General features: G+C 42.0%; 1 protein-coding gene and 1 long non-coding RNA gene across 3 annotated transcripts; one reads left to right on the forward strand and one right to left on the reverse strand.

The window, feature by feature from the left end:
* The first annotated feature begins 2871 nt into the window (after positions 1 to 2871).
* LOC119898108 (acidic amino acid decarboxylase GADL1-like) lies at positions 2872 to 15801 on the forward strand. Of its 2 annotated transcripts, none has more exons than XM_038712269.1 (15): positions 2872 to 2905; positions 4801 to 4994; positions 5214 to 5340; positions 5859 to 5949; positions 6044 to 6150; positions 6303 to 6418; positions 7735 to 7814; positions 8114 to 8168; positions 8272 to 8388; positions 8471 to 8535; positions 8628 to 8709; positions 13945 to 14144; positions 14600 to 14651; positions 14913 to 15002; positions 15137 to 15801. In XM_038712269.1, exons 1-15 carry the CDS (start codon positions 2887 to 2889, stop codon positions 15308 to 15310), a joined length of 1569 nt encoding a protein of 522 aa, XP_038568197.1. In that variant the 5' UTR covers positions 2872 to 2886; the 3' UTR covers positions 15311 to 15801. The 2 variants fall into 2 exon arrangements, with proteins under 2 accessions (XP_038568197.1, XP_038568198.1); XM_038712270.1 differs by having other exon boundaries at positions 4804 to 4994.
* Positions 3536 to 4363, reverse strand: LOC119898109. The gene is made up of 2 exons (XR_005443485.1): positions 3755 to 4363; positions 3536 to 3650 (listed from the first exon to the last, which is right to left on the reverse strand). It is a non-coding gene; the product is annotated as an uncharacterized LOC119898109 (long non-coding RNA).
* Positions 15802 to 16146: the final 345 nt, after the last annotated feature.

The following is a 16146-nucleotide window of genomic DNA, read 5'->3' on the forward strand; positions in this document are numbered from 1 at the left end:
GGACAAATGCATGAGATATTGCTTCATAAAGTATACAAAGTAGATGCCACACATACAGGTTTCTAGCCATGACTAATTTGCAACACCTGGCCCTGGTTAGGCTTTTTAAAGCTAAAACAGAAATGGGGGTTGAGTTTACCAAATTACAACCATTAAAGTACATACAATAAATACATCCAGTACAGGCAATAAGATCCAGGCCTAAAATCAAGTGGAGAGCAATATAAAACAAACCAGACCAGAGACATTTAACAATACAATAACACAAAATAGGTGTGTGTGTGTGTGTATACGTGCACACCCACACATGCACGACCAAAGTGTATATATATTTGTATGTGTGGATTGTATTGCATCCTGTGCACTCAGTCTTCAAAGAGTTGTTTCAGTTTCAGCCATTGCTTTGTATGTGTGTTACAAAACTTCTCTCAGTATTTGAATTTCAGATGGTTTGTGACCAGTGTGTTTGTAGATTCTTGTTTCTTGACTGTTTTATGTATGTTCTGATGGGTTTGGTAGTCTTGTCTTCATGGCTTTATTTCTGTTTGGTTTAGGGTAGAAGGAAGACTCCAGATCCAACTGCCCTTTGTGGGCTGGCCTGGAGGGCTTCCCTTTCTTATATTCATTTTGGCCAGCCCATCAGACTTGTTGTATTGATTGTTTGGGGTTGATTTTTTTGGGGCCTTTTTTGATAATTTATTTAATAAACCTAATGTTTTGTTTTCAAGCCATTGACTCTTTGATTCTGTTAGACCTCTTTGGTAATATTGGGGTCATAACTTAATTGATGTTAGAATTCAAATTGTAATTTTTTATTTAGAACTCATTGTTCTTGTTCCATTTTGTAGGAAGCAGGAAGATAAGTCATGTAACGGCTGTTGCATATGCCACCTTCCAAGTATCTACAATTATCAGAATACCAGCTAACTGTAGTGCATACACACACACACACACACACACACACACGCACAATGTGATGGGCATCACAGCAGCTGACAGTTTTCAATAGAATTAATATGTCACCTTATACTATACACTCACCTAAAGGATTATTAGGAACACCTGTTCAATTTCTCATTAATGCAATTATCTAATCAACCAATCACATGGCAGTTGCTTCAATGCATTTAGGGGTGTGGTCCTGGTCAAGACAATCTCCTGAACTCCAAACTGAATGTCAGAATGGGAAAGAAAGGTGATTTAAGCAATTTTGAGCGTGGCACGGTTGTTGGTGCCAGACGGGCCTGACAATCTGCTCAGTTACTGGGATTTTCACGCACAACCATTTCTAGGGTTTACAAAGAATGGTGTGAAAAGGGAAAAACATCCAGTATGCGGCAGTCCTGTAGGCGAAAATGCCTCGTTGATGCTAGAGGTCAGAGGAGAATGGGCCGACCGATTCAAGCTGATAGAAGAGCAACTTTGACTGAAATAACCACTCGTTACAACCGAGGTATGCAGCAAAGCATTTGTGAAGCCACAACACGCACAACCTTGAGGCGGAGGGGCTACAACAGCAGAAGACCCCACCGGGTGCCACTCATCTCCACTACAAATAGGAAAAAGAGGCTACAATTTGCAAGAGCTCACCAAAATTGGACAGTTGAAGACTGGAAAAATGTTGCCTGGTCTGATGAGTCTCGATTTCTGTTGAGACATTCAGATGGTAGAGTCAGAATTTGGCGTAAACAGAATGAGAACATGGATCCATCATGCCTTGTTACCACTGTGCAGGCTGGTGGTGGTGGTGGTGTAATGGTGTGGGGGATGTTTTCTTGGCACACTTTAGGCCCCTTAGTGCCAATTGGGCATGGTTTAAATGCCACGGCCTACCTGAGCATTGTTTCTGACCATGTCCATCCCTTTATGGCCACCATGTACCCATCCTCTGATGGCTACTTCCAGCAGGATAATGCACCATGTCACAAAGCTCCAATCATTTCAAATTGGTTTCTTGAACATGACAATGAGTTCACTGTACTAAAATGGCCCCCACAGTCACCAGATCTCAACCCAATAGAGCATCTTTGGGATGTGGTGGAACGGGAGCTTCGTGCCCTGGATGTGCATCCCACAAATCTCCATCAACTGCAAGATGCTATCCATCAATATGGGCCAACATTTCTAAAGAATGCTTTCAGCACCTTGTTGAAATCAATGCCATGTAGAATTAAGGCAGTTCTGAAGGCGAAAGGGGGTCAAACACAGTATTAGTATGGTGTTCCTAATAATCCTTTAGGTGAGTGTATGACTCAATGCCCCATTTGCACAGAACAAAATTTCCAATAAGCCAACTGTGTAAAGTACTACCTAATGTTTCAGAAAATAAAAAGTTGCCTGTGCAGGGTTGTGCAAAATGTGACATTTTGTGATTTTCCTTTTTCCTTTTAAAATACTCCAAAACTTGAATGGAGTTTGGTTGAGGCTGGTCAAACCTTTCGGAGTTGGGTGGAATTTTGCCAGGGGAATTTGCTGGGGGAGCAAAACTTCCAGCCTATATTGATTCCACTTGAAGATGTAGCAGCAGACAGTGTTGAAGCACAGACAGAGCCCTTCGCTCTACACCTGTAGTAGACCTAAATGTCTTTTCATATAGACCTGTAAAATGCCATTACTGTAAATGAGAGAGTTGTATGGTCTATATTGGCCTGGCTGTCCCTGCTTGTCCTTAATGAATGAAACAAAAATGACTATGAAACAGCTGTAACTTTTCTCAATTAGTAGCCTACAGACCGTTCTAATGGAATGTTACTGGGAGGGGCATTCGATGGCGCAACTCTGGGTTGAAACCTAGAGCGTCACCAGGATGGTTTGAGGTGATTAAATAGTGACATCCCACTGTAACTTCACAATAGACAGCACCAACACAAAGAAACTGCACCAACCATGGAAAGACACTTGAAGGGTGAGTCTACATGAATTTTATTTTACTTCTACTTCACAAGAGAAATTTGATAAAACGATTTAATCACTGAACATTTTGAAATACACTATACCTTCATTTGTTTAGTCATATTTTTTTATACACAGCAAACAGGGCTGCTTCCACTAAGCTTGTGCCTACAGCATGCAATGTCAGTCGTGTTCAGGCACACTTTATCCAATCCGACTGCAAAACATCTCTTTCTAATGGAATATACATGAGGCTGGATGTACTTTATAACCATGTAGTTTCTAGAGTGAAAGATGTAAATTAAATTCACTGTCTAACTGGAAAGAGGAACCGAATATGTATGTCTGAAAAAGTGGAAAATACCAGAAGGATTAGTTACTGAGTCAACATGTAGCAGTCATTAGGTAACCACTAAACCGATATGAGTATTCTAGGCACAGAAGTGCACATATTTCACTATCTCACAAAGCTTACAACATCCTTGATTGTTGAACGTAATGTGTGCAGTCTGATGACGATAAATTCATTACACAAGTTCCTGGATGCCCCAAACCACACAACAACGTTTGTAGTCAGGGGTCACCATGTTAGGTTTTAGTAAGACTGAGGACCGGGGTGCGGATACAGAACAATCAAAGCCCCTCAAAGTAAAGAGTTTATTCACAAAGGACAAAATGGTAGTGGGTGAGATGTGAGCAGGGGCAATCCGCTCTCCTAGAGATCCTCCAAGCAGGGCAAATGACACCGGACTCGGCAACTTGAAAAAGGAGATAAACAAATAAACATCAATCTGGTTTCAGGCAGAGACACACTGGAAAAAGACTAAACGCTCAGGAAACAAGCTGGCCTGAAGTACTCAACCAAGTTATGGCTAGGAATAATCTGGCGATGAGTCTCAGGGAGCCCCACACATTAAGACCAGGTGTAGATGAGGATTGGCAACAGGTGTGTAGCCTTGCCGGGCGACCAGCTCCCTGCCGAGGGAAAGACACACCCACACACGCCCACAGAACACCACAGGAAAAGAAAACAAGGAAGCAACCTCCAACTGTCACAGGACCAACTGTGACACACCAGAGCAAAACTGCCAGAAAGTGAATGAAATGTAATCTGCGTTTAATAAAGCAGCAGTCGTTCATTAGAAATAACACACCTGGATTTTAACATTTTTCAATTAGGCCTACCTGGCCAGGTAAAACTCCTAAATCCCAGAGTGAAAACAAATTGTGTGCTTATTAAAAATGCTCACAAAACACTTAAAATGAAATAATAATCTCTATATTGATATCAAAATGTATCTCCACAATAAGTAATGCTTTATTTCCCTGCTCATCCCTAAGCACCAGTGTTGGCTAACAATTAGATTAAATATGATATTTTATAATGGTAATGAAATGCCAAGCCAACACTGCAAATGAAAGCACGGGCTATCAGCTAGCTAACAGCAGATGGCTCATTTTAAGTAAAATAAATGCTATCTAGTAAGAAAGTTAAGTGTATTAAACAAGTTAGATAGCTAATTACTGACATTAACCTACAGTGTCTCCATTAGCTCGTTGTGTGATGCACTGGACTTACATGAGCAGCTGTGACGTAGACCATTCAACTAATGTCAAGGTTAGGAAATGGTATGGGCCTCTTTAGAGGTGTCTGAAATCATATTTCAAGATTCTTGAGGCATTAATATGGGAAATATATTGTAACATTTACAATTACAGGGAAGAAAGACTGATTGTTTCTGCCTCCTTTGGGGGGGTCCAAGTCTTAGTTAAGGGGGTCAGACCCCCGAATCTCCCCCATAATAAGAACATTGAACCATGACCTAGACACAACTTTTCATAAATGTTTTTTCATTTTTTAAGCCATTGATGTCTGAACTCCAATAACTTTGTTTTTCCTTTACTCAGAAGAGAATCCCAGTGAAAGTCAGAGCCCCAAGGCAGATCCTGGACATCCAGAGAAATGTTCTCCAGCTGTCACAGATGATGTTGCCCTGAACAACTCTACTCTGAATGTACTTGCAGCAGAGAACTTTATTCAACAGTCCTTGGCCATCATTATGGAAAATGCAGTGAAAAAGGCCACAGATGTCAGAGAAAAGGTAAAGGTGCAATTTCCTACTAGTCTGTGTAGATATGTAGACTTACATAAAACTGTTAAATTCTTAACAGTTACTCAGCATTTTAGATTTTGCTGTAAGTGAAAGCATCTTGAAGGTCAATTTCAAAAGAGTCTGCAGTTTGACAATGACGTAGAGTACATTTCTGCTACAGACCAACACCTTAAGAGGATTATTAGGATGTGTGTCCATACTGACCAGGTCTGTGAGTGGCGTTCCCCCGAGCAGCTGAAGGACTTGTTGGACCTGGAGCTGAGAGACGAAGGAGAGTCAGAGTCAGAGATCCTGCAGCGCTGCAGAGATGCCATCAGATACAGCGTCAAGACCAGTAAGTCTTCTGACTTTATTGGATTCAGATCAGACTCAGTTCAGGGAGTCAAACTCAAGAAATGTTTTCTTTTGCAAAACCAGTGCTCAGACTGAATATAGCAGCCTCCCCCGGGCCCTGGCTTGCCATGCTCACTCTTATGTACAAGTAACTCCACACTGGCAAATGGAACTGGCAAACTGGTCTGCAGTATCAATTCATATGATATCAGAAATAGATGGTGGGCTGCTGTGGGCTGTCAGGTGCTAGATAACAGAACCTTAGTCATGGTTTGTGTTAAGTTAAAGTCTTAGACAGTCACTGATATTTGTACTGTTGACAAGCCACTGCTCACCCTCAGAGGCAAACAATAATTCACAGACTTCCAAATAAAGTCCAATTATCATCTGCAACCATATTTTGTAAACTAGTTAAGGTAGTAAATATGCATACACTGAAAGATGTTGGACTGCAGCTTCTCAAACTGACATTCATCTGATTGTTACCTGCTCTCAATCTGCTCTTCATCATCTCTTTAGCCCATCCTCGTTTCTTCAACCAGCTGTATGCAGGAATGGAGCCATATTCCATGGTGGCGAGCTTCATCGCGGAGGCCCTCAAACCCAGTCTGTGAGTCACACATTTAATTGTAATATACAGTATGCTTGCAAATGTGTTAAGTTTAAAAATCATGCAAATGGTCTAAGGTTGCAGCTTCCATCAGGTACACATATGAGGTGGCTCCAGTCTTTACCCTGATGGAGGGTGCTGTGCTGAAGAAGATGATGGAGATGATCGGCTGGGAGGAAGGAGACGGAATCTTCAATGCAGGTACAATCACTGACAGATACTGATGATAACACCTCTGTTGCTATGACAGCCTTTGTTTCATTGTTCAGTAATCATTTCATTCAACCTATAATGGGATACATGCAGCCTCAATGCACCTTTGTTTTAACTCATCACACGGGTTTTCCTTCCAGGTGGCTCAATGTCCAACATGTACGCTGTGAACTTAGCCAGGTACAGTCACTGCCCTGACATTAAAGAGCTCGGCCTCTCTGCTGCTCCACGACTGGTCATCTTCACATCACAGGAGGTAGGCTTTACAGGCACTTATAAAACTTTAGAGAACATTTATTTTAGAATAACTGTAGAAGTGAGTTAAAGGGAGACTAAGTGATTCTGCTGAAGGCTTGTTAGATCATTACAGACACTAGCACTGAGTCTGAACTTTCTACTATAGTTTGGCTTGTGTGATGATTCCAAGCTCGAACTCGAAAGTAATTTTGCATTGGTTGATAGTAGGACTTGTAGTAGGACAGTAAAGTGTACACTGCTAGCTATTATATTTGGAACATTACAGTACATTTGTTGTAATGGAAAAGCCAATTAGCAAGCTAACTGAACAAACCTCTGGTACCTACCTGTCCAACAGAAAACAGGTTAACTCTACAGGCGGCTCATGACCCAGTGGATAGCACTGTGCATCACAGCAAGAATGTCCTGGGTTTGAGCCCCGGTCGTCACGGCCTTTCTGTGTGGAGTTTGCTTGTTCTCCCGGTGTCTGTGTGAGTTTCTTATGGGTGCTCCGGTTTCCCCCACCATCAAACACATGTTAGGTTCTCCAGTTTTTTGACCAGTGACACCGGCACAGATCTAAAGTTGGTTCCCTGTCCCTGCACACTCCGGGTTAAATGCAGAGAATGAATTTCGCTACATGTATGTGTAGCATCCTCTCCTTCACCAGCGGTTAAAAGACAACCCCAGATTCACCCTGTTTTTTTTGAGTGGCTTTGTGTGCCATTTTTGTAGCTTCCTCAAACCTTGAGCTGCATTATTGTCTGGGGGCTACACAACCACTGCCAGAAGACCGATGCCTGGAAACATCCTGATCACAGCAAAATAAAATAATTCAGGCAGAGGGCAGGGTCTCTGCAGATACACGCCACACACTTCTAGTAGGTCATAAGTAACGACCACAGGTGTGAGTATATACATTTTTTAAAGGAAAATCCTAGTAATTCTGCCTTCAAACATGTTAAGATATATATAGAGGAATCATTTTCTGTTAAAATCAAGCACTTTAGGAAACTACATTCTGAATTAAACAGGTTGATTTTATCTGAATTAAAAAAAAAATCATTTTTCATTTTATTATTTTAATATGACTTGTGTGTTGAAGCTCTCCTCCACCTTCACTCCTCTTAATGAGATTTTTTTCACAGAAATGAATCTTGAGACGAATGACTTGCGTGATTAAGCAGATGAAATTTGTCTTCTCATGAGGGATACTCAAAAATATACCAGACATTTACAGTTTATATAGTGAATCATATGGTAAAATAGAAATTATATATATATACCTACTCAGGTATATGTTTTGCTGACAGACTCTTGCTTAATCTCTTTCAGTGTCATTACTCCATCTCCAAAGCGGCAGCTTTACTGGGCGTCGGCACTAAGAACGTTTACGTAGTTCCATCTGATGAGAGGTAAACTGCTTCTCACACACACTTTAAAATTCTACCTGATATCTCCTCTCTGTGGACAGACAGGTCTGACTAGTTCCAGTTTCACATTTGGCATTGATTTCATTCAATCAACAATAGTGTTTCTGTTTTAATAAAATTCAGTGGAACTTGACTGTAAACACTGTGTCAATCTTATAATCCCCTATTCACTTACTGAGTGCTGGAGTCGAATGTAAGTTTGGATGTAGATACAGTTTCATTTTCCCGTGAACTGGTCCATTTATTTGATGTCAAACAGAATTGTTTTGTGTGTTTGTCAGAGGAAAAATGATTCCCTCGGTTCTGGAGGAGCAAATAAAAGCCGCTAAAAGTGAGGTGAGGGAGTCATCTTACCTGTTGAGGCCTGAACAGAGACATTGTTACATATAATTTAGTGCACAACACTGAAACATCATTAACCCTGCGTGTGTGTGTTCAGGGTGCCGTGCCCATCATGGTAAACGCCACAGCAGGGACCACAGTGCTCGGAGCTTTTGATCCCATTGATGAAATCGCAGACATATGTGAGAAGTACAACCTGTGGCTGCATGTGGACGTGAGTTCATTCATTCATTCATTTCCAATAATCCTGTCATAATTTCAGTATAAAAGCCTCTTGTCTCTTCCCTGTTCATCAGGCCTGTTGGGGAGGAGCAGCTCTGATGTCCAAGAAGCATAAACACTTGTTAAAGGGCATCCACAGGTGAACAGTTTGATCAAGTCAAAGCAACATTTTGCTTCTAACAACGCTATCGTCTACATAAATTCTCTGCTGTGTTGCTTGTGTCTGATAAGAGTCAACTCTGTGGCCTGGAACCCTCACAAGATGCTGATGGCATGTCTGCAGTGCTCTGCTTTCCTGATCAGGGACAAAACGGTAAGATAGGCTCACTTATAATCTGATAACTCAGCTCCTCCACGGAAACAACACCTACACTTACACCTACATTGAGACTAGGTATAACTAGTAATTAAGTCAGTTTGATTCACTGTCAGAAAACCATTAAATATATTACAATAGAAAAGTCATGTATATGTATAAACCAGCAAGCATTCGTGGACATGACAGATATTCAGTTGTCTCTTTGCGTGGGGCTACCAGCAGAGTTTCAGGAGTGGGACCACACATCAATGACGTCACTCCCGGCATTTCCAAAAATACCCACACAACGCGCTTCCTCTTCTTCGCTCTCGCATTCCTCACACGAAATGAGACCAAAGCAACATACAATAACGTGAATTATTACAAGCTACTTCCATCCACTTACCTCTTTGAGAAGTGTCGGCACATCGTTATCCCCATCGGACGATGAATCATTCGTGACATCTTCTACATTCACGTGAGCAGACCCAGCACCGTCTCTCCTCCTTCTCCACGCTTGAGGCCCTGCTTTCTACAATCCTGAAGTCGTCCAGCTTTAACGCCATCCGCCTTCCACGGTCCACTCTCCTCACCAACCATAAACATTGAAGAATCCTCTCATCAAACAGCTGATCACAGCGTTTCCACGCGCCAGCGAGATTCCGGGTCAAACAGTCTCGACACGAACTACCGCCACTCTTCAGAAAACTTTTTAAAATGAAATAATTCCGATTTAGAGAACAGACAATACAGCAAACTTTTCAAGCTGTCATGTCAGCGAGCCTTGCATTCAGTTCCGTCAACACCAGCTCCTTTCCGGGTGGCGCGTTACGCACAAACGGACAGTTCACATATTACCTCCATCTCAAGATAGCAGAAAAGTCAAAACAAAACAGGATAACTCGAGCTAAGAGGCGTTTCGAGCTAACTTTGAGCTAAGAGGCGTTTCGAGCTAAGAGGCGTTTCGAGCTAACTTTGAGCTAAGAGGCGTTTCGAGCTAACTTTGAGCTAAGAGGCGTTTCGAGCTAACTTTGAGCTAAGAGCGTTTTGAGCTAAGAGGCGTTTCGAGCTAACTTTGAGCTAAGAGGCGTTTCGAGCTAACTTCGAGCTAACTTTGAGCTAAGAGCCGTTTCGAGCTAAGAGGCGTTTCGAGCTAACTTTGAGCTAAGAGGCGTTTCGAGCTAACTTTGAGCTAAGAGGCGTTTCGAGCTAAGAGGCGTTTCGAGCTAACTTTGAGCTAAGAGGCGAGCTAAGAGGCGTTTCGAGCTAACTTTGAGCTAAGAGGCGTTTCGAGCTAACTTTGAGCTAACTTTGAGCTAAGAGGCGTTTCGAGCTAAGAGGCGTTTCGAGCTAACTTTGAGCTAAGAGGCGTTTCGAGCTAACTTCGAGCTAACTTTGAGCTAAGAGCCGTTTCGAGCTAAGAGTCGTTTCGAGCTAACTTTGAGCTAAGAGGCGTTTCGAGCTAACTTTGAGCTAAGAGGCGTTTCGAGCTAACTTTGAGCTAAGAGGCCTTTCGAGCTAACTTTGAGCTAAGAGGCGTTTCGAGCTAAGAGTCGTTTCGAGCTAACTTTGAGCTAAGAGGCCTTTCGAGCTAACTTTGAGCTAACTTTGAGCTAAGAGTCGTTTCGAGCTAACTTTGAGCTAAGAGCCGTTTCGAGCTAAGAGGCGTTTCGAGCTAACTTTGAGCTAAGAGGCGTTTCCAGCTAACTTTGAGCTAAGAGGCGTTTCGAGCTAAGAGCCGTTTCGAGCTAAGAGCCGTTTTGAGCTAACTTTGAGCTAAGAGTCAAATAACAAAGTAATTTCCTAGTTTAGCCGTTTTCCAGCTAAGTCATTCCAAGCAGTTGTCTTCTAGCTAATTCGGTTTGAGCTATAGTCGTTTTCAAGTTAACATTTGTTGCTACTTTATTCATTCAAGCTAACTTTCATTTCGAGCTAACATTCCTTTCAAGCTATCATCGAACTAACCATAGTTTTGAGCTAACCTCCAGCTAACGGTTGTTTTGAGCGAACAATCGCTTTGAGTGAACAATCGTTTCAAGCTAACATCCAGCTAACGGTTGTTTCCTTTCATTTTAAACCATGTTCCGAGCTATGCTGTCACAAGGGAGAGTAGTTTCGATTGAACAGTTGTTTCAAAGCAAGTCATTCCAAACAAACGTCAATTTAAGCGTTAAAAGTTGTTTTGAGTGAACGAGCGTTTCAAAATTAAAGGGCTTTGGTACCGGGATGCTGCTCACTCCCAGTCATCACTAACCTGACTGCGTCAGTCAGTTCGTTACATAGAACCATCCAGTTTGTTGTTGGAAACCGCTTCGAGTTAGCTTTACTCGGGTCATTAGGCACCGGGATGCCAAAACCCCTTGCAGCCCACATCCATCAATCTCTGGTCGCTCTAGTCTGGGATTCTGGCACCGGGATGCCAGGATCTCTAGCATCTCATCTTTACCAGTCCATCAACTACAGCTAGAACCTCCGGCACTGGCACCCATCTTTCCTCCACAGCCCTAGCAGCACCAAGTTATTTCCATTTCTAATTTCGGTCTTTCCTCTTAACCCATTACGCCGCCATGAGCTAATCCTCTTACTCGTCATCCTAACCCTTTCATCTCCCATTCTTCAGTTTACTAGTCTACTCAAACATATCGTAGACTATGTTGTGGAAATTATATTCCTGGTGAGAGGTTGAGCAAATAATTGAGTTAAAATGAACCGTTGTCTTTGAAGAATTTATTTAACAAAAGAGAATAAACAGAGAAGTACTACAACAAAATCAGCTGGACCAGAGGTTCTGTCTCCTAAGACAGTCACTAACGTCTGGCCCAGAGCAAAGGGCTGCATGATCATTTACACAGTCTGAGCATCTATGTTTTGGGGAACAAAGAAGAACAGCTAGTGAGGAAAACAATCAACAATCCCACATCCCTGACCTAAACCCCACACATGTGGACAGACTGGAATAACAAGAACAATAATAAAGAGGGGAACAGGTTAAAGATTTAAAACAATATATAAGACATAATAAAAGGAGAAAAATAGCACTCTTATAAGTACTTGCATAAAAGATTATAAGTAAAGAATAAAACAATTTTCTGCCCTTACAGACTACATGAGATCTTGTTCTTTTTATCATGCCCTTTCCTCATTAACCGCCTTCTAAAAGATCCCTCGAAGGGTACCTCTACCCAAAAGGGAGAACATCCACCCGGTTGAGAGAACTCACTCCTGAAAAGTTTGCTTACACTTTCTCCATACACTAAGACGATTCCATGGCCATTATTCTAGATCGGGTCCCCAAGTCAGAGGCATGGTTTTACCAAAAATCCACATCCACACTGCTTCCAAGCCACAGCTTGCTTCAGTGGTGTAATCAGGGACCACGCAACCCTAACATGCCCCCCAAGTGGTACCAGGGCCGCTGCGCCAAGCTCTCCGGTTTTCTCCAACCTCCGGGTTCCAAGGTCTGCAGAGAAACAGCAGGTCTTCCCATGACTGTAGATTCTAGGATTCACTCTCGACACAATCTGTTTCACATTGTAATCTGGATTGAAAGCTTATGCAATCAGCATTCAATCCCCAATTCCTCCTCGCCTTTGGCTCAGTATGTAATTGTGATACCCCAAGATACCAATCGTACACCGCCGCCACATATTCTGCAAGTTGTTAAGGGTTCTACAAAGAAAACTAATCGTAGCAGAATGGTCCCTGAAACTCTGCTACCAACAGCATAGCCCTCTCTCGGGTTACAGGCCAGCTTCGAAGAACTTAGCCACTGAAGTCAGTCAATCGGGCCAGTTTACGTTCATCTTTTTCTTCAAAGTCCAGTCATCTCTGAACCCTTTAAGACCCTCGTGAACTATAGGGAATCCCGGCACACAACCATGTCAGATCATCCGAGACCGGTCTAGTAGCTACTCGATTCCGGTTCTACCAGCAGTTCTGCCAAAGTACTCCTTCGCAAGGCATTTCTCCCATCCATTACTTCGGTCACTCCTCCAGGATCTGAGCTACCATTCACACTAAGGCTGTATTCACACTAAATCTGGTGTTGCAGCAATTAGTGCAGAGGTGTGCCGTGGGATGTGGGTGTTCATTTGTGCTTTACATAAGTCCAGTGAAACAATCAGAAAAAATAACACTATCACAGCTCCCTCTCTTCATTCACTATTTAGCTGGCTCAACTACCTGCCAGACGCCGACGTCGAAGCTTGGTACACGAGATAAACCAAGCGAGGACAGAAATGGCAGAGAATCATTTGGTTTGTTCCATGAACTCTGCTTGCATAGCCATCGGTTTCTGTGATATTTCAGGCTGATTGTGGAGCAGTTTGCTCGTCGACTTATGTCATTGGCCACCGCAGCGTGACATCAGGTTGTGTTTCTCCAAAATTTGATTCTGTTTCAACTTTTTCCCATAGGCCTGATGTGTTTTTTCTGCATCCTCTGTGGCCCTCACCACCGCAGCCTAAATGCACTGCACCCATTTAAATGAATGGGAGGACTGATGCTTTTGCTACAACACCTGATTTGGTGTATGCATTTGTCAGAGGCAGCTAGCATTGTGGGCCAGCAGACAGATGTGCAGCTGACATACTCTGTACAATACAAACTGCAAGAAATCCTGTTACATTAACAGCCACACTTTAAAGAAATAGTTCATGACAAGACTTAGATGAGAAGATTGATGCCACTCACACATTTCTGGATGCTAAATAAAAAGCAGCTGCCAGGAAGAGTTAGCTCATCTTAGCATAAAGACTGGAAACAGGGGAAAACAACTTACTCTGTACAGCTAAAACTTGTTATGTGTTGTAAATGTTATGTCTTGTGTGAGACAGAGCCATAGCTGCTTCCCCCTGAGTGCAGTCTTTGTGCTAAGCTAAGCTAAGCTAACCTTCCCCCAGTCCCAATCTTCTCATCTATCTTTAGGGAAGACAAACAAGACACAGATGCATTCAAATGCATATGATGGATGTTGCATTTAAACAAACTAAATTTGAGATAAGATTTTGACATGAACTGACTAAATTTCTTTAACTGGGCCCATAAAAGCTGTCTGATTGGTTCAGTTTGATTAGGTCAGTGACATCATAACCTGATACAGTTGCTGCTATAAAGCAACATGGGTAAAAATTAAGTTTAAATGTATTCCTTTAGGTGTCAATAATTCAAAAATACCCTCTTGAGCGTTATTGCAATATACAAAAAACGTTATATGCTATATAAAGCATTCATGTCATTGTGCTTCCTCAGAGTCTCCTCCAGCGCTGCCACTCTGCTCAGGCCTCCTACCTCTTCCAGCAGGATAAGTTCTATGATGTCAGCTACGACACAGGGGACAAGTCCGTCCAGTGCAGCAGGAAGCCGGACGCCTTCAAGTTCTGGCTCATGTGGAAGGCTTTGGGAACCAGAGAGCTGGAGCAGAGGGTGGACAGAGCCCTCGCCATGGCCAGGTTAGTCTGAGGAAACAGACACATGGCAGAGCTGCAGCTGACACTCAGTGACAGAATGGCCAACTTGGTTAAAATGTGTCAGCACAGAAGCGGTCTGTTAAACACTGTTAACCTCAATTCATGCACCTCGTGACACCGAACAACAGCCGAAGAAAGATTTTTTTCTTGGATGGAATACTGTACTACATTATCATTATGCATGCAGACTGATGGGCAGGTCATTGTGATGGTAGAGTACTTCCTGACATAGATTTAGAAGTCAGCTGGTGGATATTGCTCTCTAGTGGCAATGTTGTGAATAACCACCATACTGAAAATGTTTATGATTATGTTAGAATGACTTGTAACATTTTAGTACTAACACTTGATAAGCTCACTAGCATATAAATCTAAACACATTATGTGCTAAACCTTAATAAATGTGACATTCTGAAGATCAAGGTGCTTTTTTGCAGGTATCTTGCTCAAGAGATCAAGAAAAGAGAAGGATTCCGTCTGGTGATGGAAGTAAGTTTATCAACAATATATTTCACAGCCTGGAATTTGGCCAATATCACAGTTACATTAGCTCAGATGTCAACAAAATTTTAAGTATTTAAATAATTAATTAAAAGTATTATATAATATTATTATAATATATATCTAAATCTATCTATCTATCTATCTATCTATCTATCTATCTATCTATCTATATATCTATCTATCTCTATCAGCTAAACCTGGAATATTTTGCCTGTTTTGAACTGAGCTTTTTTGCCCCGTCTACAGCCTGAATATGCAAATGTTTGCTTCTGGTACATTCCACCAAGTCTGAGGAACCTTCCAGATGGTCCTGAGCTCTGGAAACAACTCCACACTGTAAGTAATCAATCACTGAAGAGGAAGATTTTAACATGTTGACATGAGGAGATGACCAAATTTTCCTCAGTGCCCTTTGTTAGTTTGCTGTGAAATGCTGTCGGTCATTACAGTGTGTCTGCCTCCTCCTGTAGGTGGCCCCAGTGGTGAAAGAGCGCATGATGAAGAAGGGCAGCATGATGGTGGGCTACCAGCCGCACGAAGACAAGGTCAACTTTTTCAGGATGATCATCATCAGCCCCAAGGCTGGCAGACAAGACATGGACTTTGTCCTGGATGAGATTCACAATCTTGGAAAGGACTTGTGATGAATAGTGTCAGTGAAGAGCCTATCTCCCCCCACCCACTTTTTCATCTGTCATGGACTGACTTGTGGACAATCAAGGCATTTTTCCACCACAATCCCTTTTGTCCCCTCCCCTTTTGGGAGAATGGACCTCGGAGCTCTGCTAGTTTCTACTAATCAAAAAGTTGATTTACAGCATGTCGCTACTGTTCCCTGCCTCTAACTTTTCTCAAATTGGAAATAAACATCAGTCATTAATTGAAATGTCAAAATCACATGATGTCATACAACTTTTTACATACAAGACAGTTTTTACATGTGTTTATTTGTTGGAAAAGAAATGCTATAATTTGAAATACATACAATAGAAGTGGCAAAACAATAATACTGATTTGAAGTGTTTTACAAATTTGTTATATCTATTTGAATGTACCAAATACAGGAAAATAATGTACGTTTGAGGAAGAGGTTTTGGAGTGTCTTTCAAGTTTCACTCATGAATCATAGATCCAGCACTCTCTTTTCACCTGGTCATTTTTTATTAATGTTTTCCCTCTAAAGTGACTCCTGGGTTTTGTTTTTGCAGTTCCATTGTGAGTAAGTTTTTATAAGCATTTCAGATACAGCAAAGCATACATAGACACTGGTTTCAGTAGTGTCAACTCAGAATAGAAAAAATACTTATCAGTATGCAACTGAAGCATTCTGTGACTATTTATTCAGTTTATCTGTAGTGATATAGCTCACAAGAGGGTTGATTATTGAGTTGAGAGCAGGTCAACAGAGACCTTGTAGACAGAAATCAATGGATCAATAGCTCGGCACCAACTAGGTAGGTGTCAGTGACCTGAAATGGAT

Source organism: Micropterus salmoides, unplaced genomic scaffold (assembly GCF_014851395.1).
Source record: "Micropterus salmoides isolate LMB-PRFRI ecotype aquatic unplaced genomic scaffold, ASM1485139v1 Ms_hic_scaffold_11, whole genome shotgun sequence".
NCBI classification, from domain to species: domain Eukaryota; kingdom Metazoa; phylum Chordata; class Actinopteri; order Centrarchiformes; family Centrarchidae; genus Micropterus; species Micropterus salmoides.